The 19345-nt window shown below is 38.4% G+C and overlaps 1 protein-coding gene across 7 annotated transcripts in view; it reads right to left on the bottom strand.

Annotated features, from left to right (window-relative positions):
- syngap1b (synaptic Ras GTPase activating protein 1b) overlaps nucleotides 1–19345 on the bottom strand; it is a 249653-nt gene continuing 230308 nt past the window's right edge. For 4 of the 7 annotated variants that reach the window (XM_074683099.1, XM_074683102.1, XM_074683103.1 and 1 more), the window contains 2 exons: nucleotides 13749–13810; nucleotides 1–2547 (listed from right to left, as the gene is read on the bottom strand). In XM_074683099.1, the coding sequence (XP_074539200.1) occupies nucleotides 2433–2547; nucleotides 13749–13810 (177 nt within the window). In that variant the 3' untranslated portion in view covers nucleotides 1–2432. Of the gene's footprint in view, nucleotides 5220–13748; nucleotides 13811–19345 lie in introns of all 7 variants that reach the window. The other 3 variants (XM_074683100.1, XM_074683101.1, XM_074683105.1) reach the window with 3 other exon arrangements.

Raw genomic sequence — 19345 nt, 5'->3', positions numbered from 1 at the left:
TTCTTAAGAATTTAATTATTTGTTTATTTATTAATTTATTTACGTATTTCTATCTCCAGATTCACCCACCCGAAAAATATAAATTCCGGTGTATTCCAAAAGAAAAAAAAAAGGAACAATGGCATCTTCATCAACCGCATCAAAGGAATTAATCAACAAAAGTGGCAATAATTATTATCATTATTACAATAATAATTCAATGATCAGAATATCCACATTCATAACAAATCCATATACAACTGCAATACACTCTTCAACACCACTCTTCCATTAATATACACAAAATCCCCAAATGTCTGTCCTGTCAAAACAACAATAGAGGAGTTTTGGGGAAGGGGTGGGGCTATGGCTTGTCAAGGGGTTATGAAGATGAGCGACCAGCAGAGTAAATGGATCTAAGGTTAGTAAGAGTATAAGAGGGGAGGCACACTTATTTAGTAAGGACCTATACAAAAACAAGCAGTGTTATAATGACAGTATACTTTCATGGAAGAATTCGCCGTTCTAACCGATCGTCACAAACGGTCAGACGGCTCCATGAGAGGCAGAATTTGGGGAACAAAATTTCAAGAAATATATACGGGTTGTCTGAATAAATATATAACTCTGAATGACAACCGTTGCAAACATATACCATAGGAACCTAAAGTGAAAGTCAGATACGCAAGAACTCAAAACAGGTCGAGAGTTTTCATAGAAATGCAGATGGAGGTTTCTGGAAACAAAAAAAATGTCTTAGTAGTCTATATATGTACAAACATTGCTTGGTCACCCAAATCTACTTAGAAAAGCTTTTTAGTTGGTCAGAAAATGAGTGCAAGCTTAAGATTATGTGAGTTTCTCGTGTATGAGAGCTTCAAGAATGCAGCTATACTGTATGTGACAGACCCTGATGATATTCTCAGTCTGCACAGAAAGTGCCTCTGATAGCTCGTTTAAAAACCTTTCCATGCCTCAGTATTGGTAACTTGAGAAGACCTATTCATAGAAAGAGAGAGAAACATTAGAGGAAAAAATAACTGTACACTCTGCATATACAAACAAACTGTATATACACATAGACATACCATATATACACATTTATCCAGTATATACACATAGATTTAGCCAGAACACACACTTATATACAAACACATTCACTCGATTCAGCAGGACCTCTAACATATCTCTCTCTGTTTCAGTCATTAGCAGGGATTTCAACTCGTCCTGGTGTCAGTGGAGTCCATTCATGGAAATAAATGGAGTGTTTTCCCCACACTGAAACCAAGAGTTCATCCTCTGCTTGGTTAAACTACAGACACATAGTCAAAGAGGAGTAAAAAAAACAATATCAGCAAGAATGTCCTCATCCGAATAGCGTCACATCGTCCGCATATGGAGAGCTCCATGGCGATAGTTGGGCAAGAAACATCCGTCCACTTTTTTTTTAAGTTTGTTTACGTGATTGTAACTAAAAGGAAGGAGGGCACAGGTCACAGCAACGTGCAAACTGCTGTAAGGGGAGTAGGTAAAACACCAGTTTGTCCCTTTTTTCGTCACAGTTCTTTAGGGCAACGGCTCTCTCCACAAGATTGTCTCAGTAAGAAAACTCGGTTCATACAAAATGGATTATTATTTATGAACTTCCATTAGATAGAGGCATCTATCTTTATCAATAAATAAATATCTGCTCCGGAAGATTTCTGATGAATAGTTTTCTGTTAAATACTAGTGTAAGAATAAGTAGTATCATAGAAATATAAATAATAACATTCTGTCCGGTTTTTCAAAGTCTTCACTGAAGCAAGTGTTTTGTTCTGAAGCAGTTTCACTTTGTCGTATTAGGCTGTGCATATTTAGTTTCCTTTAAAGTCAGTCTGAGGGAGATTCAAACGGAAGTGCTAAAACTATGAAAAGAGAAAGAGATCAAGTGTGTCTAGCATGGAGAAGAGATGAAGCGGTTAAATAATGCTTTCCTAGATAGATAAAGAGTGAGTAAATGAAGAGGCTAATTTGAAAAGACTACAGGAGAAAGAGAGAAAGAGGGAAATAAATGCTTTGAAAAGTAAATCAGCTTTGACTGACATTGTAAGAGAAGTCAAGCACCTTTGAAATACATCTTACCCACAACACACCTCCCCTCTCTCTCACAATTTGAGCATCGCGCCTTCCTTGGCCTTTGTGTTCCTCCGTGATCAGACTGCATAGCTGTTCTTTGCATGCTCGGCAGGCTAACCAACGCCAATATCTGTCCAGCCTACCTCCTAAAAGTTAAATGTAGATCCAAGCAAGAGGCGTCAAACACATTTAGAAAATATCCTGTCATCAAATCAGAGAGAGAGGGCCCAAGTGAAATACAAAAAATTCCCAGCATTTCCTTACATGGTCCGCTGGGGCTCTGCACCATCCCTTGAGCAAAGAGAATGGGACCAATGCCCCAAGTTCTCCCTTTGTCAGCCAATCGCGTCACGAGAGAGGGCTCTGGACATTTGGCCATGCCACCCGGATTGCCGATGGTGAATCAGCCAATTAGGTTCCACATTGTCCTCGATGAAGCTTTGAGAGTGGCTAGGGGGAGAGAAAAGGGAGACAGAGAGAGAGAAGAAACCAGGGAGGGTGCTTGATCAGGTGCTGTTGAAGCAGAGCTAGAGCGAGAATCTGCACGCTGGCAGTCTTTTTTTCCAAAGCTGGACTCATCTCTGGTTCTATAGTTTTTGTGTTCAGCTCTGAGGCAACTGCTTGTTTACCTGAGTCACTGAGGTATTTTCACAGCAATGTTCATTTCTCAAATCTAGACCACTTTAAATCCAACATGTCTTCACATTTATTTCACAAGAAAGAATGTAGCCCTACGAGCTGTCTACAGAGAAGACAATCTTCCCCTGTGAGTATTATTAGCATTTGGTGGTTAAACAGTTGAACATTCAATGGAAGCTAATCTGCTAGCACTAGCCTTAAGAGTACTAGCATCGGCTTTGTTCACCTTTGAAACTGCAAAGGAAGATTTTTTTTTGTTTTAATCTTTCTGAAAATGGCCGACACAAAGCTGATGGGAAACTCTTCAGCTCTGCTCGTTCAGACAAGCTGAGTTGTTTCAGAGCAACACCAGTGTGTGTGAGGCTACAGAGACAAAAACAAACTTACAGCCAGACAGAACTTACAGAGAAACACAAAATGAAAGAAATGGAAACACATTACAAACATTTCAAAAGAGTCGAGTTGAAGTATTTCTTCAAATTTACCCCTAATTTAACTATAAACGTCGTCTAATCTGTTTTATACACTATTTTTCAAGCTTTACGCTTTGCATGTCCAAAGCTAGGCTGTGTATTACAAAGCTAAATGAGGACTAGCCAGTGAAATATGCTGAATATATTTATCCTAGGCACTTAATAGCAGGCTAGGCTAAACCAAAAGGTTAAAATGTACATGCAAGGGTCATTTTTGTAGTTTTTTAAAATCATGTAACATTGTTTGTTTTTGGAAAAATGGAGTAAAACACAAGACAAACACTAATCTAACACATTTATAATGTTAATTTTGGTCAAATTTGAAAATAAATACAACATTTTTCAGCATTTGAAGTTTAACTTATGGCACCTCTTTATATTTTGTACATAAACACAAAGGACCAACACATTTTCAACTGAATAATAACGTAATACATGGTTTAGTAGTGTCAACCAGAGTTAAAATAATTATTTTTTGTTGACTATGAATGGGAATTTGGGGCCTGTAGTTGACAAATTTGAAGTAATCTTTCTGATAAACTAATTTTTTTATCTGTAAGTAGAGATTGGAGGAGACCGCTTAAACACAGAAATGGAAAACCCCAACAACCCCATAAGAACAACAAGAACAGGATGCACATAAAACATCAACAAAGACACATACAAAACATACTGGGGAGGAAAAACTTCCTGTCAAAGACAAACTGCAGGAGGAAGAGAGTAAAGACAGTGAGTGATTCATGAAAAAGGCAGTGCTATGGCAGACACAGACATTTGACTTGGAAAAATGGCACCATTTGTTTCTGTTTAGCACCAGTTCATCACATATCGGTTCTGAGATTGAGAAGAGAAAAATTGCACGAGCTCAGTCCAAAAAATAAAGGAGGAAAAATTAAAAGGAGTCCCTTAGAGAAAAAGAAAAGTTCCCAAAAATATCTTCCTTTAAATCTCTATGACGACGGCGGCGACGGTGCTTGGTCTTGTGTATTTGAATCTCTGTTTTCAGCCCAGCAAAACTATTTCTCCTAGCTCCTAGCTAGCAGCGCTAACTCTATTGAAAAACCCTGTTGAAAAACACTCAAAGGCACTAAGAAAGCCAGACTACATCCCCACATCTTCAGCTAAACACTTGAAGCCTGGCGTGGTTAGGATTGGTATATTAAATGCACCTACATCCATGGGAGTCAAGGGTTGCTATCGCTAGCTAGCTAATAGCACCTGCTAATGGCTACTATGAAGTCTTTGGGGTGCAAGACGTTCTATAGTGCTTCTTCCTTTTCGTATTTCTGACAAAGCCACAGAGCAGATGATCACATATCGGCTTGTTTGACTGATTCAAACAGTTTAATACGAGGTATCAGGATCTTGTCCTGCAAGACTGATACTAGCTGAAGCTCGAGTGAGCGTCAGGAGAACAAATGTTCATTGAAGAGCCCTTTGTGTTGTGTGTTCACGTGTAATGCACTGTACAGTAGCTGAATGAGTTCGACTCGTCTCCCGCGCACTTTTTCTTCTCTCTCTCTTCAGGGGAATGAGATTACCTAAGGAGGATCCTTTTCAAAGTACCGTCTCGTTAAATATCGAAGACGTGAAAAGTATTTTTTGCTTTTGTGTTATCTCTCTCTCTGTCTGGCGCCCTCTCTCTGATTTGGCTCAGTGTTGTGTTTGACCTACTCCCCCTTCTTCTGCTATGCCTGTAGTTGCTGTTGTTGTGGGTCCGGTTGCCTGTGAGGTTGTCATGGGGGAGGATGTTTGGTTGCCACCACGGAGCTCTCCATTCTGACTAGGATGTTGATGCGGAGTGGGCAGAGAGGGAGGGTCTACAGTTTGGGGGAGGACTCCATTGTGAGGCGAGCTGTCAGAGGAAATGCCCGAGGAAGAGACTCTGAGGCCTTGATCGTTGGTTACCGCTTCTCCTTGTCCTCCTCCTCCTCCTCCTCCTCCTCCTGCCCCTCCACCTTCAGTTTTCACACCGGGGTCTGCGTAACCCAGGGAGGAAAGCTGGTCCTCCTAGCGAGATAGAGAGAAAGAGAGGGGAGGGGAAAGAGGAGAGGAGTGGGAGGAGTGGGGGGAGAGGTGGTTGTGGGAGAGAGGCCATTCAATGAGCGATGGGAGGGATTGTGAGGGGTCGTCGTAAAGGATGTGTCCAATCAAGGCAGATAACGTGACATGTAGAGGGAGAAATCACACGTGGGAAGAGGTGTGAGAGCGTGGGAGGAGGTAAGAGGACGAGAAATCACCAGAGAAGGATGAATCGTGTGGGAAACATCAACATTGACAAATACAGATTGGAATGAAAACGTGTAGGAGCAACGGCAGAAGCAAAGAAAGGAATTAAAAATAAGAAATAAGGGATGAGGGATTGGGGGGAATCACACGGAAAGAACCAGAAAGAGGGACAGGGAGAGGAGAGAGAAAGAGAGAAATGAGTCACAAAGTTGATGCATGACATACACCCAAAGAAATGGCAGCACAGGAAAGGGGACACAGGAAAAGAGGGGATGAAGGGGATTAAAACTTTTGAGGTCAAAAGGTCCTGATCCTCTTTGGATGAGTAGCACAGGGGTGTTTGTCGGGTGACAGGTGTCAGCAAAAGGCAGGAAGTCAAGTGAGTCATTCTTTGCCAATGGGAATAAAGTATTGTCAGAAGTTTCTATTTAAATATGCAAGTTTAAGGAGCTTATGAAAACTTTAAATTAAGGGCTTGTGTCCACATATTTTTCTCTGGAAGAAAAGTTGTGATGAAGTTGACCGTCCACTAATAAATCTGGTTCACTTTGCGGTTCAGGAAGTTTCTTTCAGGCCCCTGTCTCCAAGTGCTTACTTAAAGCTCCTGTGAGGAAAGAGGACAGATCTATATCTTATACATCTTTGTGGATTTGGTCCTCTACATGTTTAAATCACTGACTGTAAAAAAAAAAGGGGCTGTCACTTTAATGCGATTAACTCATTGGCTGCCAGCCATGAACGATCTTTCAAGACCCAAATAATATTGTTTTCTCTGACTATGTAAACACCAAAACTACCGAAGAAGGGTGGACTCTCTTCTTTTATGTTTCTCTTCCTGTTTTTGCTCTAACTACCACGACACATCCTCAGTTGGAGCGAGAGCTGCTTGAACTTTTCTAACTTGCAGCATCTTGCTATGTCTCTGTCATCTCACATCTTCTCCTCATATCCACGCTGAGCTCTCATCCAAAGAGCACACCGCTCTCACCCACAGTAGATCACGAGCAGGATTTTGATTGACAAGCTCCACCAGATCCCAGAAATTTTCTTTTCAAAATAACATGGTGACTTTGATTTTCGTTCGGTTTAAGGATGCTATGAGGAGGATCTGTTTTTATTGCACTCTCTCGCCACCTTGTAGCCCGGAGTCTCCGCACACTTTTGTAAATTACTTTTAGCGAGGCATGTTTTTGTTTTGGAATTAAATGGAGATAGGATCGAAACAAATTTTCTTTGTTCAAGACAACTTTTTACTGGATACAATGTATTTATCAGTACAGTTCAAGCAAACCTTGTAGAAGCCGGCTATATGTAGCGCTATCGGCAGCCTGGTGCTTGGATGAATCTGTAGGCTAACGTGACAACAAGTAAACACTGTCAGTTTGTAAGTAGTTTAGTAGCTGTTTATATTTAGCGCAGCTGGCAGCCCGGTGCTCTAAGACATGTCTGTAATGTGTAATGTTAGTGAATCTTGGTTATATCCTGCCAGTCATCTACCAATCAGAGCTAACGTAACCTCACTCTTCATTTTATTGATAGACTCTCAAGTTTGAACAGACCACTGCAGAACAACTGCTGACTGTGGGTTGGTATGAACATTAGCACAAACATTAGCACAAAGGCTAATTAGCCTTTAGCCAGGGCTGTATTGCTCTTCTGTTTAGCTTTCTTCTGCTCTTCTGTCCTTTTTCTGTCTGACAGTTAGGCTCCAGTGTCCACCATCACTACAAAATTAATCACAGAAATCATTTTCAGCAGAGAAAAACACAGATCTCTGTGTTTCATCTCTTCTTTCTTCTAAACTTTGTCAGCTGGCGTGGTGCTGTCATAGAGATCTAGATGTGTCGTAAATCAATCCAGTCCTGTTCGACCCAAACTGCAAGCTAAGAAGTAGTAATTTAAAATAACCTGTAATCGGCAATATTGGTGCTGATAATCACATTTTAAAGTGTGGATTACAAACAGAAATATGGTAGGTAGACTTTTTAAGGTCACTTTCAAACTCCTCACAGCCTCTTTGATATAAAAAGAAAAACAGAGAAAAACAAGTTTCAACTTCTCGCCAATCCTTTTGGAACATGTATTTTACTATTTTGGTTTGTGTCGTTATGTTTAGTTCTTATCGTGCTAATTTTTATCTAAATGTTCATTTCTTTTATTTAGTAATTTAAAGGACCACCACCTCTAATTTTTACTCATTATGTCATTAATGGATGAGTCGATCACTGACAATGTGGGATAAGCGTTCAGTCTCCAGTCCAAAGAACCGTTTCCCTCTCTGAACCTCTTGAGATTTTATCAACAGGAACATTTGATGGATGTAAAACCACCCAGAGAGTATCTTTTAAATGCAAATTCTCTGTTATCTTCTCCTTTCCGAACACTGGCACAGAGTCAGAGAGCTTTCCAAATCTATTCAAGAATAATTGATAAGTTAAATGTGCGTTTTGTTTGGTCCTTCTCTAACCTGTCTTTTAACTTCAAAGCTCTATGGTTGGAGTTGAAGTTTGGTCATCCATTCAATACACAGTCAGTAGATTAAGTAGTTTTCTGACTGTTTTGTTTAAACAGAGAAATTTCTTGTTTTCTTTCATTTTGCTCTGTTTCATAACTGGTCTGAAATCTCATCTCAGGGGCTTTAAGTCCAATAAATGTGAAGCTTTTGAAGCTATATTGCACAAAATGATCGTACAGACTTGTGGTTGAAGTTGAGAAGGATTTTTATGATGGTTTTGGTGATATATTCTTAGAAATTGGTATATTTTTTGAGTTGTTAAATGCTAGCTGTTGTCAGAAGGAGCCTTTTCCTACCAATCTGCTCTCAGTCTTTTCTGTCTCTATTTTGATCCTACCTGTCTGACACGTTGAACAAGTTTGCTGTTGCCAAAAACAGTAGCTCTGCCAACATCACAGCTTCTCTAAAAACTTCAGATATTGTCGGCCAGAAGCAGCAGAGAAAAAGGTGTTTTTCTTTGAAAAAAAAAGCTGCTTGCTTTGATTCTTTATTCTGGGAACAAGTTGGGAAAAAAATGTGGACACAGGCCCTAAAAACTCTAGGATGATTAAGTGTCTTAACAGCACATACTGTAGCATCAGCCTGTGACTAAAACATGCAAAAAGCTTCAAAGAGCTCAGAGCCTGGTTTACAAAGCAATCATCCAAACCTCCGTCAAATTCACCCACCAGAAGCTCCAACCCAAACCCATTGATCACACCGCAATGAGCTGCTTCGCCCGCATTCACCCTGGGTTGGAGCTTCTGTCACGTGATTCAGCCAGAGTTTGGTTTTATCATTTTACTTACATTGGCGCAGAATAACAGCAATGCAAAACTAGTTTCATTAAAACTTAAGTCTGTTTGCAAGGCTTCACTCCCAGTCGTGTTCACTGACGTCTGTGTTGGAGCAGCGGGAAGAGAAAACAATTGGGTTATTGTGCCAATAGACATCTAGGAGGACTCTAATGGAGACGATGCTCGAGGCATCAAAGAGTGGAGTGGATATCTAAGCATTCAGCTGGAAAATCACAGTTTCACCATCAGATTTCTGTGTGGCGTCTGTCAAAACTACAGGTTGGAAATTGGTTTGTTCTTGATCAAACATTCGTAAACATGTGTGACACTGAATACCACTTTAATGCTTGCATAGAAGAAGTATGAAATACTGTTAAATGGATGAAATGACGTGCTATAGAGGGGAAAGACAGGTAGAAGGAGGGATAGTTGGGCCTGCATCCAGTAGAGAAAATGGATCAAAAAGCAAATTATCACTGGATAAGCTGTGTGTCCATTGTGAGTGGGAGGTGTTTCCATTTCACTTTAAAAAAAAAAAAAAGCAAAAAGAAGAACAAAAAATAAATATAACCCCAAAATTGGATTTAAATTAGCAGGTCTTTTCTCTTCTCAATCAGAACCAAAATGGATGAAAACATCACGGCTATCTGGTGCTATGGAGAGCTACGGGACGGTTACAGGATGCCAGTAACATGACTCCACCAGCACTGGTTTCATTACTCTCAAACACAACCAACAGTGTAGTTTAATATCCATGTGTAGACCAAAACACATGTCTATTAAAGTCAGGAATCAAGCAGCTGAACAAAGACATGGCAAAAAATGTTTACTGACATCCTTTTTCAACTTACCAAGCTGGGTTCACTCTCTGTGGGCTGTAGTGTTTGATTACGTGCATTCAATTACAGCTTGGTGTGAGAGTGTTGTTTATGTTTATGGAAATTATTTAACCGGAGACAGAAACACAAAACACTTAGTGGAGTTTACTAAATGTTAGATGTGTAAAAATAACGTTAAGTTCTTACCCATCTCCTCCAATCTCCAATCAATTTGAAAACCTCCACATTAGGGTTAAAACCTGTTGTTTGATCACTTTATGTAAAGTTAAATTAAATAACCAATACATGGATTAGCACGACTACTTTGTCTTAACTCTAGTGCAAAACAAATAACTTAGTATGCATGTCGCACTTCGTCACACGCATCGTCCAACATCATTTCACCACCATTCAACCAAAATAATGTGTCCAGGTGGAAACATGAACACAATCACAGAGAAACCACAAACACTGACTCACTGAAAACACACACACAGAAAAAAACACATGTGTACATTAATCAGTGTTCCTCAGGGAAGGATTGGGTCAGATACGGAGATTTCCCATCATTTCTGTTCTGTTGTGTGTCTGAAGGTGTGTTAAGGGATGGAAAAGTGGATGTGAATGCAGGTTTATGTGTGAGAAAACATATACGTTGATGATAAAGAGAAGTTGCAGAATAATCTAGAGATTTATTGATGGAAAGAGCTTTCGAAAAACAAGTAAACAGGCTCAAAATGTGACATTGAGAGCTGTGATACTTGTTCCCAAACCAGGCAGAAGTCTATGGAATCATAAAAGGGTCAGAAACGTTTGTAGATATTCTCTTTTAGACTTTTCTTTTTTGCATTTTTCTTTTTGTTTATTCATTAGTGTGCTTAATTTGGCAAGACTTAGAAGCAAACTGCATTCTGTTAGTAGATAAAGACTAATGTGTGCTCTGCAAACCACTTTTAAGCTTTAAGATAAAAAAAACAAAAAAAAACAAGAGGCTCTTGAGAAAAAAACAAATGTGACAAAAAAATCAGAGAATTTGACAAGCTGAGCTGAAGAAATAAAATAAATAAAAATTTTTAAAAATAAAATAGTTGTGATTAATTATCTTGCTGGATTGCTGGTCATGACTAAATTGTGTCAGTGAACAATCTGCTTCACTCAGCCACGCACGAAGCAGCTGACGTGTTTTATTTTGACATGAAACAGCTTGAGGCTCTTTAATGCTACTGTTTATATTTTGCAAAGCATGTTATGTGCTCATTGTTCGACCTACAGGGAAAAAAAGGAACCTAACTGATCTTAAATTATTCAAAAAAAGCTTCCTCTTCTGCGTCAGTTACTTCTGAGCTTGTTTCCAGAGTTGACAGAGGATACAGGAGGGCTTTTGTTTTGAAAGGGTGACAACAAACCATGAAAGGTTAAAGGAAGTAAAGTCATGCCGTGTGATTTTTTACTCTTGTATAAGTTACACGTGTTTTCATATCTTAAAGAGGGGGTTTTGAGCTTCTTTCTGCTTTGCATTTCCCCTCTGGCACCCCTGTAGTAGCTTTACATGACTCACAGCTCCAACAATCCCCCGTTTTTCTCTCACTGGAGTTTTAGAAAAGTCTTATTTTAGCCTTTGCCTGAAACACTTTTTTTTTAGCTGCTGTCTCTTTAAGGCTCCCCCTTCCATCTGATTGGCCAGCCCTCTAGAGGTCTGTTGGGAGGTGGGGCTATGGGCAGAGCTTGGTGTCACTTTTTATTTGAGTTTTGAACATGAGTTGAAAAGTTCATGTTCGAATTCTAATGCCGGCTGCAGTCTCTTCAGATGAATCAGACAAGTTGATGTAGTTTGCCTTGTTATCCAACAGATGGCGCTGTAAGAATTCACCACCATGTTGATGCATGTCCTGCTGACCAATCACTAAACAAAGCTACACGAGCGAACAGGAGTGGTAGAAAAGGTAGCTGCTGTCCTGGGTGCGACGGGGAGCCCGTTTAGGGATCTGTATCAATGAAATGACTTTGTCAAAAGCAGCCATGACAGCATCCAAAAGTTGCTGTTCATTGAGAGTCCTCTTGAGGCTGGCTGCAGAAAGACAGGAAGTTACGTACACACCCAGCCATAAAAACAGACTTTTGCGACATTAAAGAGCATTATTACAGCCTGGTTCAAACACCAGCTTGGGTCTAAAACGTTGATTTCACTATTGGCACACACTGTACGGAGAGTGATTTTTTTTTTTCTATCTCTGCGGTTAAGAAGTTATTAGGACCGTTTGATTGTCCAATCAGAGGCACAGCTCACGTCACGTGACAGATGGACGCCCTGTAGCTGCTCGAAGAAAAACTCAACACCGGCGTCATAGCGAATGTGGCCGATTCCATGTCCATTAGCTTCATTTCACGGTTTCAGGAATAGATGGGTGACGCCGCAGAGACTACATCCATGTTTTATACTAGTGATGGGAAACTTGATTCTTTTTCCTGAATCGAGTTTAAATGAGTCACTCACTAAAGTGAATCGGGTTTTTGAGTCATTTGAGTCACTCGAGTCAGTTACCCAGAAAGTGCATAGAAATCTATATTTCAGAGAGATTCATACCAGCGAAATGACTGAAAAGGACAATTAATACACTCCAATGTGAACAAAAGAGTGACCCGTATGTGCTAAGAGTCGAGCCATGCTACGTATGTTCGAGCTGGTGAGTGACTCGTATGTGCTTTGAGTCATACTGTGAGTGAGTTAGTGATCCTCATGTACTGTGGGTGAGTTAATGACCCGTATACACTGTGAGTTGAGCCATTCTCCTGTGATGTGAGTGAGGGGCTGGGCTACCGTCAGCTTTGTACTGAGCCAGTAAATGAGTCATTTGTGGCGAAGAATCATGGTTCTCGAGTCAGTAAAGTGATTCTCGGGTATTGAACGATTTGTTCATGATTCGCACAACACTATTTTATACAGTCTATGGTTGCAACAGGTACCTGCAACTCTCAAAACTGGCCGGTAAATACCTGTGCGTCTTCTCGTTGGCAGGTAGTAATGTAAACAAAAAAGAGCCACTTTTGATCCAGATCAGGTTGATAAGCTTGGGTTTCTGGCAAATGATCTTAGAAATTAAGATGGGCTGTTCGGCTTGACTTTCAGTTTTAGCTTGTTTTCATTTTTGAGCTGTTGGAGCTCCCTCTGTTAGGCGGGTTGAGAAACGAAAGAAACAAAAACAATGAGGTTGTGCTGTGGCGTCTAAGGGGAGAGGGCGCAGTTTTTTTTTTATTTTTGAAAAAGTGACAGCCAGAAGGTGCACCCCTCCAATGTGTCATAAACCAATTAAGAGATCTTTTTATGATGACCTCATCATTTCAGCAAGTCTTGCAAAGAGTCTTATGAAGACCTCGTGCTCTCTTCAGAACGCACCATTTTGATCAGTTAACAACAGAATCAGGGATTTATGCAGAAGTCTGAAATTCTGCACATGCTCAGTATCAATGTCCTTTATTGTGAGTTTATATCCGTGTTTGAAATATGGGAAAGCAGAATACTCCTTCTTTAAAGGGGAGATAGTGTTAATGTTCATTCCATTAGTTGGACAACAGGATGCTTAAAAAACATATCTTCAACCCAGAACGCAATAAGTCAAGTATCTTCAATGTGCCTGTTTTTAATTTTTAATACTTAATAGAGATCAGGTTAACGATTGCTCTATCTTTCCTAAGTTTTTTAAATTCAGTTTTTCTCTGTTTACTTTTAGGACCCAGCATTTTTTAAGGGAGCAACTTTTCTCAACTCTTCTAACTTTCCTGCCTCTCTGGAGCGCCTCAAATCTTTGAGTAAAAAGTGATCCCAGGTCAGCCTGGAGCTGTGTAAAATTTATTGATATTGCATTTTATGATTTATGTGCACTCCAGTCCAGATATATTTCAGAGGAACACCTCTCGCTGCAAAATTCTTTAGTGCAGCTTTAAATCTTTGAAATGTTTTGTTGTCACTCTTTCATCATGGAGGTGTGCCCTTCACAACCATCAGTAACCTCTGTCCCAAAATCTGTGTGACAGCTCTCCTCTTCTGAAAAGATAAATGGCAGTGGGCCTGGCAGTGTGTTGGCTTGCAGTGAGTTTCACAGAGTGCTGCGTATGGACAGGGACGCACATAGAGAACAGCAGAAGTGGAAAAGAGGCAGCAGGTTATGGATGGAGAGTGAGAGTTTGCCGGTTTGTTTATTACCTGGATACTCGGGGTGGGACAGGCGCGAGACGGGGCTGCACTAGGATGGACTGACGCCTCCCCTAAGAGAAATCACCGTATCTCATCAACATAGGAGGAAAGGAGAGGAAAGGAGAGGAGAGGAAAGGAGGCAAGGGAGGAAGCTGACAGTAAAGGAGGGAGGGGGAGGCTTGTGTGCAGTGGGCAGGTTTCAGGAGGGCAGTGAGGGGTGAGGAAAGTAACAGCCACCAAAACAATACGGACACAATGCACAACAGAAAAATGAACAGAGAAAAAAAGACGTAAATATACATAAAAAATGCGCACTAACTCACCTTCACATTCACAAACATGATGGCAATCATACACGCACAACATTATCAGACATCCCAACAGCCTGAAAGCATTAAAGCAGCGTGCCATGCGGAGTTTCATTAACAGGAATCATGCTGGATGGAAAGCAGAGAAGAGACGTTAATTTTCTTTGCACTCCGAATATCAGAGCAGCCGCCGGGAAGCTGGAGAAGTTTCCTGGTTTGAAAAGGTCAGAAGAACATGCTAATATCAAACATGCAATCCTCCACTCTTTAAAGTTAGAAATATACAACCTCAGAAAACAAGAACTACACTTACACCAATAGAGAATTAGAGCAAAAAGGGCATTTGGAATTTACCGTATCACACACACTTTTCAGAAGAAGCAACAATCAGTACACACAGGGTGCATTCAAACATATGAGTGAAACACTGGTATGATTCATGGCAATGCAAGCTAAGGAAACAGTAAAACTGCTTCTTTAAAATAAAATTTCGTTGCAAATACATATTTTTCCCTTTGAGACCTGCTGAAATCTTATGAAGTGTTTTTGTCTTATTTGCAGAAGAAAGTGTCTTTTTAGACCAACCATGAACCACATTCGTCTGACCAGTCCAGAAAAATGTCTTGTTTCAAGTTGTATACAACAAAATGAGGTCTGACAAGTAAAAAACAAAACAAAAAAACAAACGCCAATGGAACAAGTGAAAAGTAACCTGTATTAAGTTGTCATTTCAGTTTTAACCCTCAAATGTTTTTTGTGTCCTGGTATTTTTGGAAAAAACTTAGGGGCTGTTGGGTCAATTACCAGGTCATGTGACTTCATGCCAGCATTCAAAATTGTATTGATAAATTTCTTGCAAATTTCAAAATGGCAGCCAATGTGGACGAAGACACTGACCATGAGGCAAGTCCTAATGTTTTTCATGTACACTATATTTTTGCAGGACTTGCTTTAATAAAACATTGTTCCATAAGGGTAATTTCCTGAATTGTTTTTTTGAAACAATAAATTACATCTACACGGCTTTGTTAATCTGGCATTAATTGTCTGTATCCTGGGGGACACATTGTCTGTTACTCTTTAACAACTCTTTAACTCTTTTCCAATAAAATGCTATCTACTTATTTTGCCAAAAATAAAGTTTTATATATATATATATATATATATATATATATATATATATATATATATATATATATATATATATATATATATATATATATATGCAATGCTATGCTATACCATATTAAACTATACTAAACTATAGTTTACAACTTTATAACAAAATAATCATCATATTTATTTTCCTACCATATATATATATATATATATATATATATATATATATATATATATATATATATATATATATATCATATTTATTTTCCTACCATATATATATATATATATATATATATATATATATATATATATATATATATATATATATATATATATATATATATATATATATATCATATTTATTTTCCTACCATTTATATATATATATATATATATATATATATATATATATATATATATATATATATATATATATATATATATATGGTAGGAAAATAAATATGATGATTATTTTGTTATAAAGTTGTAAACTATAGTTTAGTATAGTTTAATATGATATAGCATAGCATTGCAAAGCATAACAAAACTATAGTATAGTATAGTATAGTATAGTATAGAATAGTATAGTATAGTATAGTATAGTATAGTATAGTATAGAATTATTGCATAAACCTGTTTCCACTAGGGATGTAGTGGTCACCTTTTTTTTGCTCCTGATCCAATTCCGATTTTTTTATTTTAAGTATCTGCCGATCCCGGTATTCCCCGATCCGATCTTTCAGCAATAGGGCTGCACGATTATCGCAATCGCAATGTCAGCACATGCAATTCAGATTTTTCTCCATGATAACCAAGCAGAGCGGTAGACTCATCATGACACAACTTTTTTTATTAAATCGCAAGCACAATCGCAATCGCAATATTGTCCACCTAATCGCAAATCGCACCTTTTCCCCAAATCGTGCAGCACTATTCAGCAATGCATTAGGAAAAAAGAAAAGAAAAAAACTCCTACAAGTTGACCTTTGAGTTTTTTTATTTTATTTAAATGAAGGTATCATTCTAGCCAACATGGATATAGCTTTTTTTCTCCACTTAGTGCAGCACTGGATCAACAAAATAAAAATAAAGCTTCTCAGTGGTGCACCACAAGATAACCTTGTATGGGTGTGACAATAAGGTTGCAATTTCTTGTTTGCAATATCATTGTACTTGTTATAATGACAAATAAAGTTATATTCTAAAATGAATGTTCTATTATACACATTTTGATTAAAAACAAGAACTAAGGCCCCAGGCTTTTTCCCATTATGTCTACCCCGATCTCCGATCGTTAAAAAATGCCCCGATCCTGATCCGATCCTGATCCGATCCTGATCCGACCCCGATCACGTGATCGGATCAGGACATCCCTAGTTTCCACTGGTCAATACACATGTAAAACACCATCAATTGTTGAGGTTTTTGCAAAAAGTTACGTGCTAGATCTAAGAGGAAGCTAAATAATTGTTTTTTATGTTTTAAAGGTTCAAAAGATGGGATTTAAAAAAAATTGGAAAGTCTACATTTATACCCCTAAAAGAGCAATGTATTCCTGGGATACAAAGTATTAAATCGAAAATAAAGATCACATTTAGGAAAAAAATCATTGAAGTTTGTTATTTTAGCCTGGATACATCAGAAAATAGCGGTCAAGTAATTTTGATAAACGTGCTTGAACATTAAAGAGTAAAGCAAAATTTCGAGCAAATTGTTTCTTGTTTCACTGGCAGATTTTTTTTTACTTGTTACAAGTAATTCAGACCTCATTTTTGTCTTTTAACAACTTGAAACCAGACATTTTTCTGGACTGATAAGCTGAATGTGGCTTTAACGAAGTGTAAAAAGATCATTTTTACTCAAAATAAGTCAAAACACTTGAAGGGATTTCAGTTTTTTGCAGTGGAGCAAGTTGTGTATCTTTGACCCATGCAGAAATAATACATTTAAACCCTTCAAACGGCATAAAAAGGTAAGATATATTGCAGTGTGTTGATCCTGCAGGCATCAGGATCCTGCCACGAGAAGAATTTCACATCCTGTACCTGGGATATTATGTGAGGTCTGATTATGTGTGTTTCAGAGGTTAGGGAACAGTGGCCTCAGGATGTTATGGCATCTTGCCTCTCTCCTCTCACTCTCTATTAATTTACACCCCCATGAGTGCTCCAGTCTCATGAAGTAAAGCAGAAAGTCATCACATAGGTCAAAAAGGGCTCGCTGTAAATGTTTATATGGCCCTGAAGCTAAATCACAAAACTGACCGCTAAGGCACATATTATCTCTGCAAAGAGCATCTGAAGCTGTGTGGAATAATATTCAGTAAGAAACAGGCTTTAACATACAAGATTTTAGGGTAAAAAAAAGTTTGAATTGCTGTCGAGAAAGGAGTGTTTGTCAGCTTTTATTCTATCAACAACATGCTCTAAAATACCTTAATTAAGGGATGAATTTTAACGTGTTTTTCTTGATAGTCTGTACAAAAAACGACATTTCTCAAATGCCAAAAAAGGTCTGATGCACTTTTCCTCTGAGGCAGAAAAGAAGACTGAGATTTGTGGTTTTAAGACATGAATGTCCCCCTGTGGCGATCCTTCAACATTTAACAGCACGAAGGTCAACGTTTTAATTCCTCTGATACTTTGGCTGAAGACTAATGACATCCCCATCAGCTGGAGCTGGTTCTGGTGTAAAGTGTGAACGTGAAAATGTCACAGCAGCATGCAAACACCTTTTACTGAGACAGAAACAGATGGGGAACCTTTTACAGACTGCAGATGACAATATAATTAAAGTATTTAACTTAAAGCCACTCTATCCAGCTCAAAGAAACCCTATCGTCTATGAAGTCCTGCGTTTAATAGTCCAGGTGTTCATCAAAGAGCATCCACTGACTGTAGTTGTATCTTTCTATATCAGTGATGTGTAAAGTATAGGTACATTTCAAAAGACTCTTCTTTTATAATATTTTTCTGAACTTCTTTTATATATCTTGACTCTGAAAGAGCCCCCAACAAGATTTCCTATGTGTCTGGACTGTTGGTCCATGTACAAATGGTGAATAAAACCCTTGAATCCTTGAATCCTTGAATTTTTTTGACTCAGTGATTTTCTTTATCTGCTCCTATTTTGACTCCACATATCCTGAGAAAAATGGATGAAATCTTTGTTTATCTTTGACCTGACAACCAAGTTTGACCTCCCTTAACCCTGCAGAACTCAGCGTAGCGCTGTCCCTATGATTTGCATCTGAAGTTTTGATTTGTAGAGGATTTATATCCAGATAAGCCAGATGGATCCTTCTTTTTGCATTCAAAGTCTACACTTATACTTTCATACTGGGTTTACAGTATTTTCCAGAATGCTGTTTCCTTCCGCTAACGTGTTTGCAGAAAAAAAATCTCCCATCTAGACCGCAGTGGTTCGTTCACTTCCTACATTGAACACATGTTGTCAACATATTTTCTTATGCGTACAATTTTGAGGATTGCAGCCAGACATTTCTGTTCTTAGATAAATATGAGTAAAATTGACATAATTTCATGGTTTATTGCACTTTTAATCTATTAATTATCAGTAAGTCTGGACATAAGTCTATACATGTTATCGAAGTTTGGGACATAAGGGTTGTATTGATGTATAGAAAAGTTTTATGCAGACAGAATGACACTATAGCATGTAAAACTATAAAGATATACTCTGGTAATTTTGGAATGTTTTGGATCAGATTGTTACAAGACTGAACATTTAACATGAATTCAGCATTTACTTCCCTACATATGGGATTGCTACTCAAACCAATAAGACTTAATCACTTGTGTTTTGCAACATGCTATATATCAAAACATTAAAGATGAATATGCCAAGTTTGCAAAGATACAAAATTCACTCTTTTATTTTCCCAGGTATGACTATCATTTTTACAACCAACAGGCTGTACGGAGAATCCATGCTGGTTAAAAAAAGTGTTGTGACATTAGTTTGTTCATAAAGCGATTAACTGTAAGGTGATAACATTTTAACAAATTAAAAACAAATCTATTATCTGGCCAATAATACATCTGACGTTTCTGCATTTTTTTTAATTTTTTTTTTTGTTTGTTTGTTTTTTTTGGTTTTTGGGGGTTTTTTTTGTGTGTGTGTTTTTTTGTTTGTTTGTGTTTTTTGTGTCTTGTT

This window comes from Halichoeres trimaculatus, unplaced genomic scaffold (assembly GCF_033239565.1).
Source record: "Halichoeres trimaculatus isolate MK-OKI-2021-1 unplaced genomic scaffold, fHalTri1.1 fHalTri1_scaffold_12, whole genome shotgun sequence".
Taxonomy (NCBI): domain Eukaryota; kingdom Metazoa; phylum Chordata; class Actinopteri; order Labriformes; family Labridae; genus Halichoeres; species Halichoeres trimaculatus.
The sequence above is the reverse complement of the archived record's forward strand: the minus strand, read 5'-3'. Positions and strand labels throughout refer to the sequence as shown.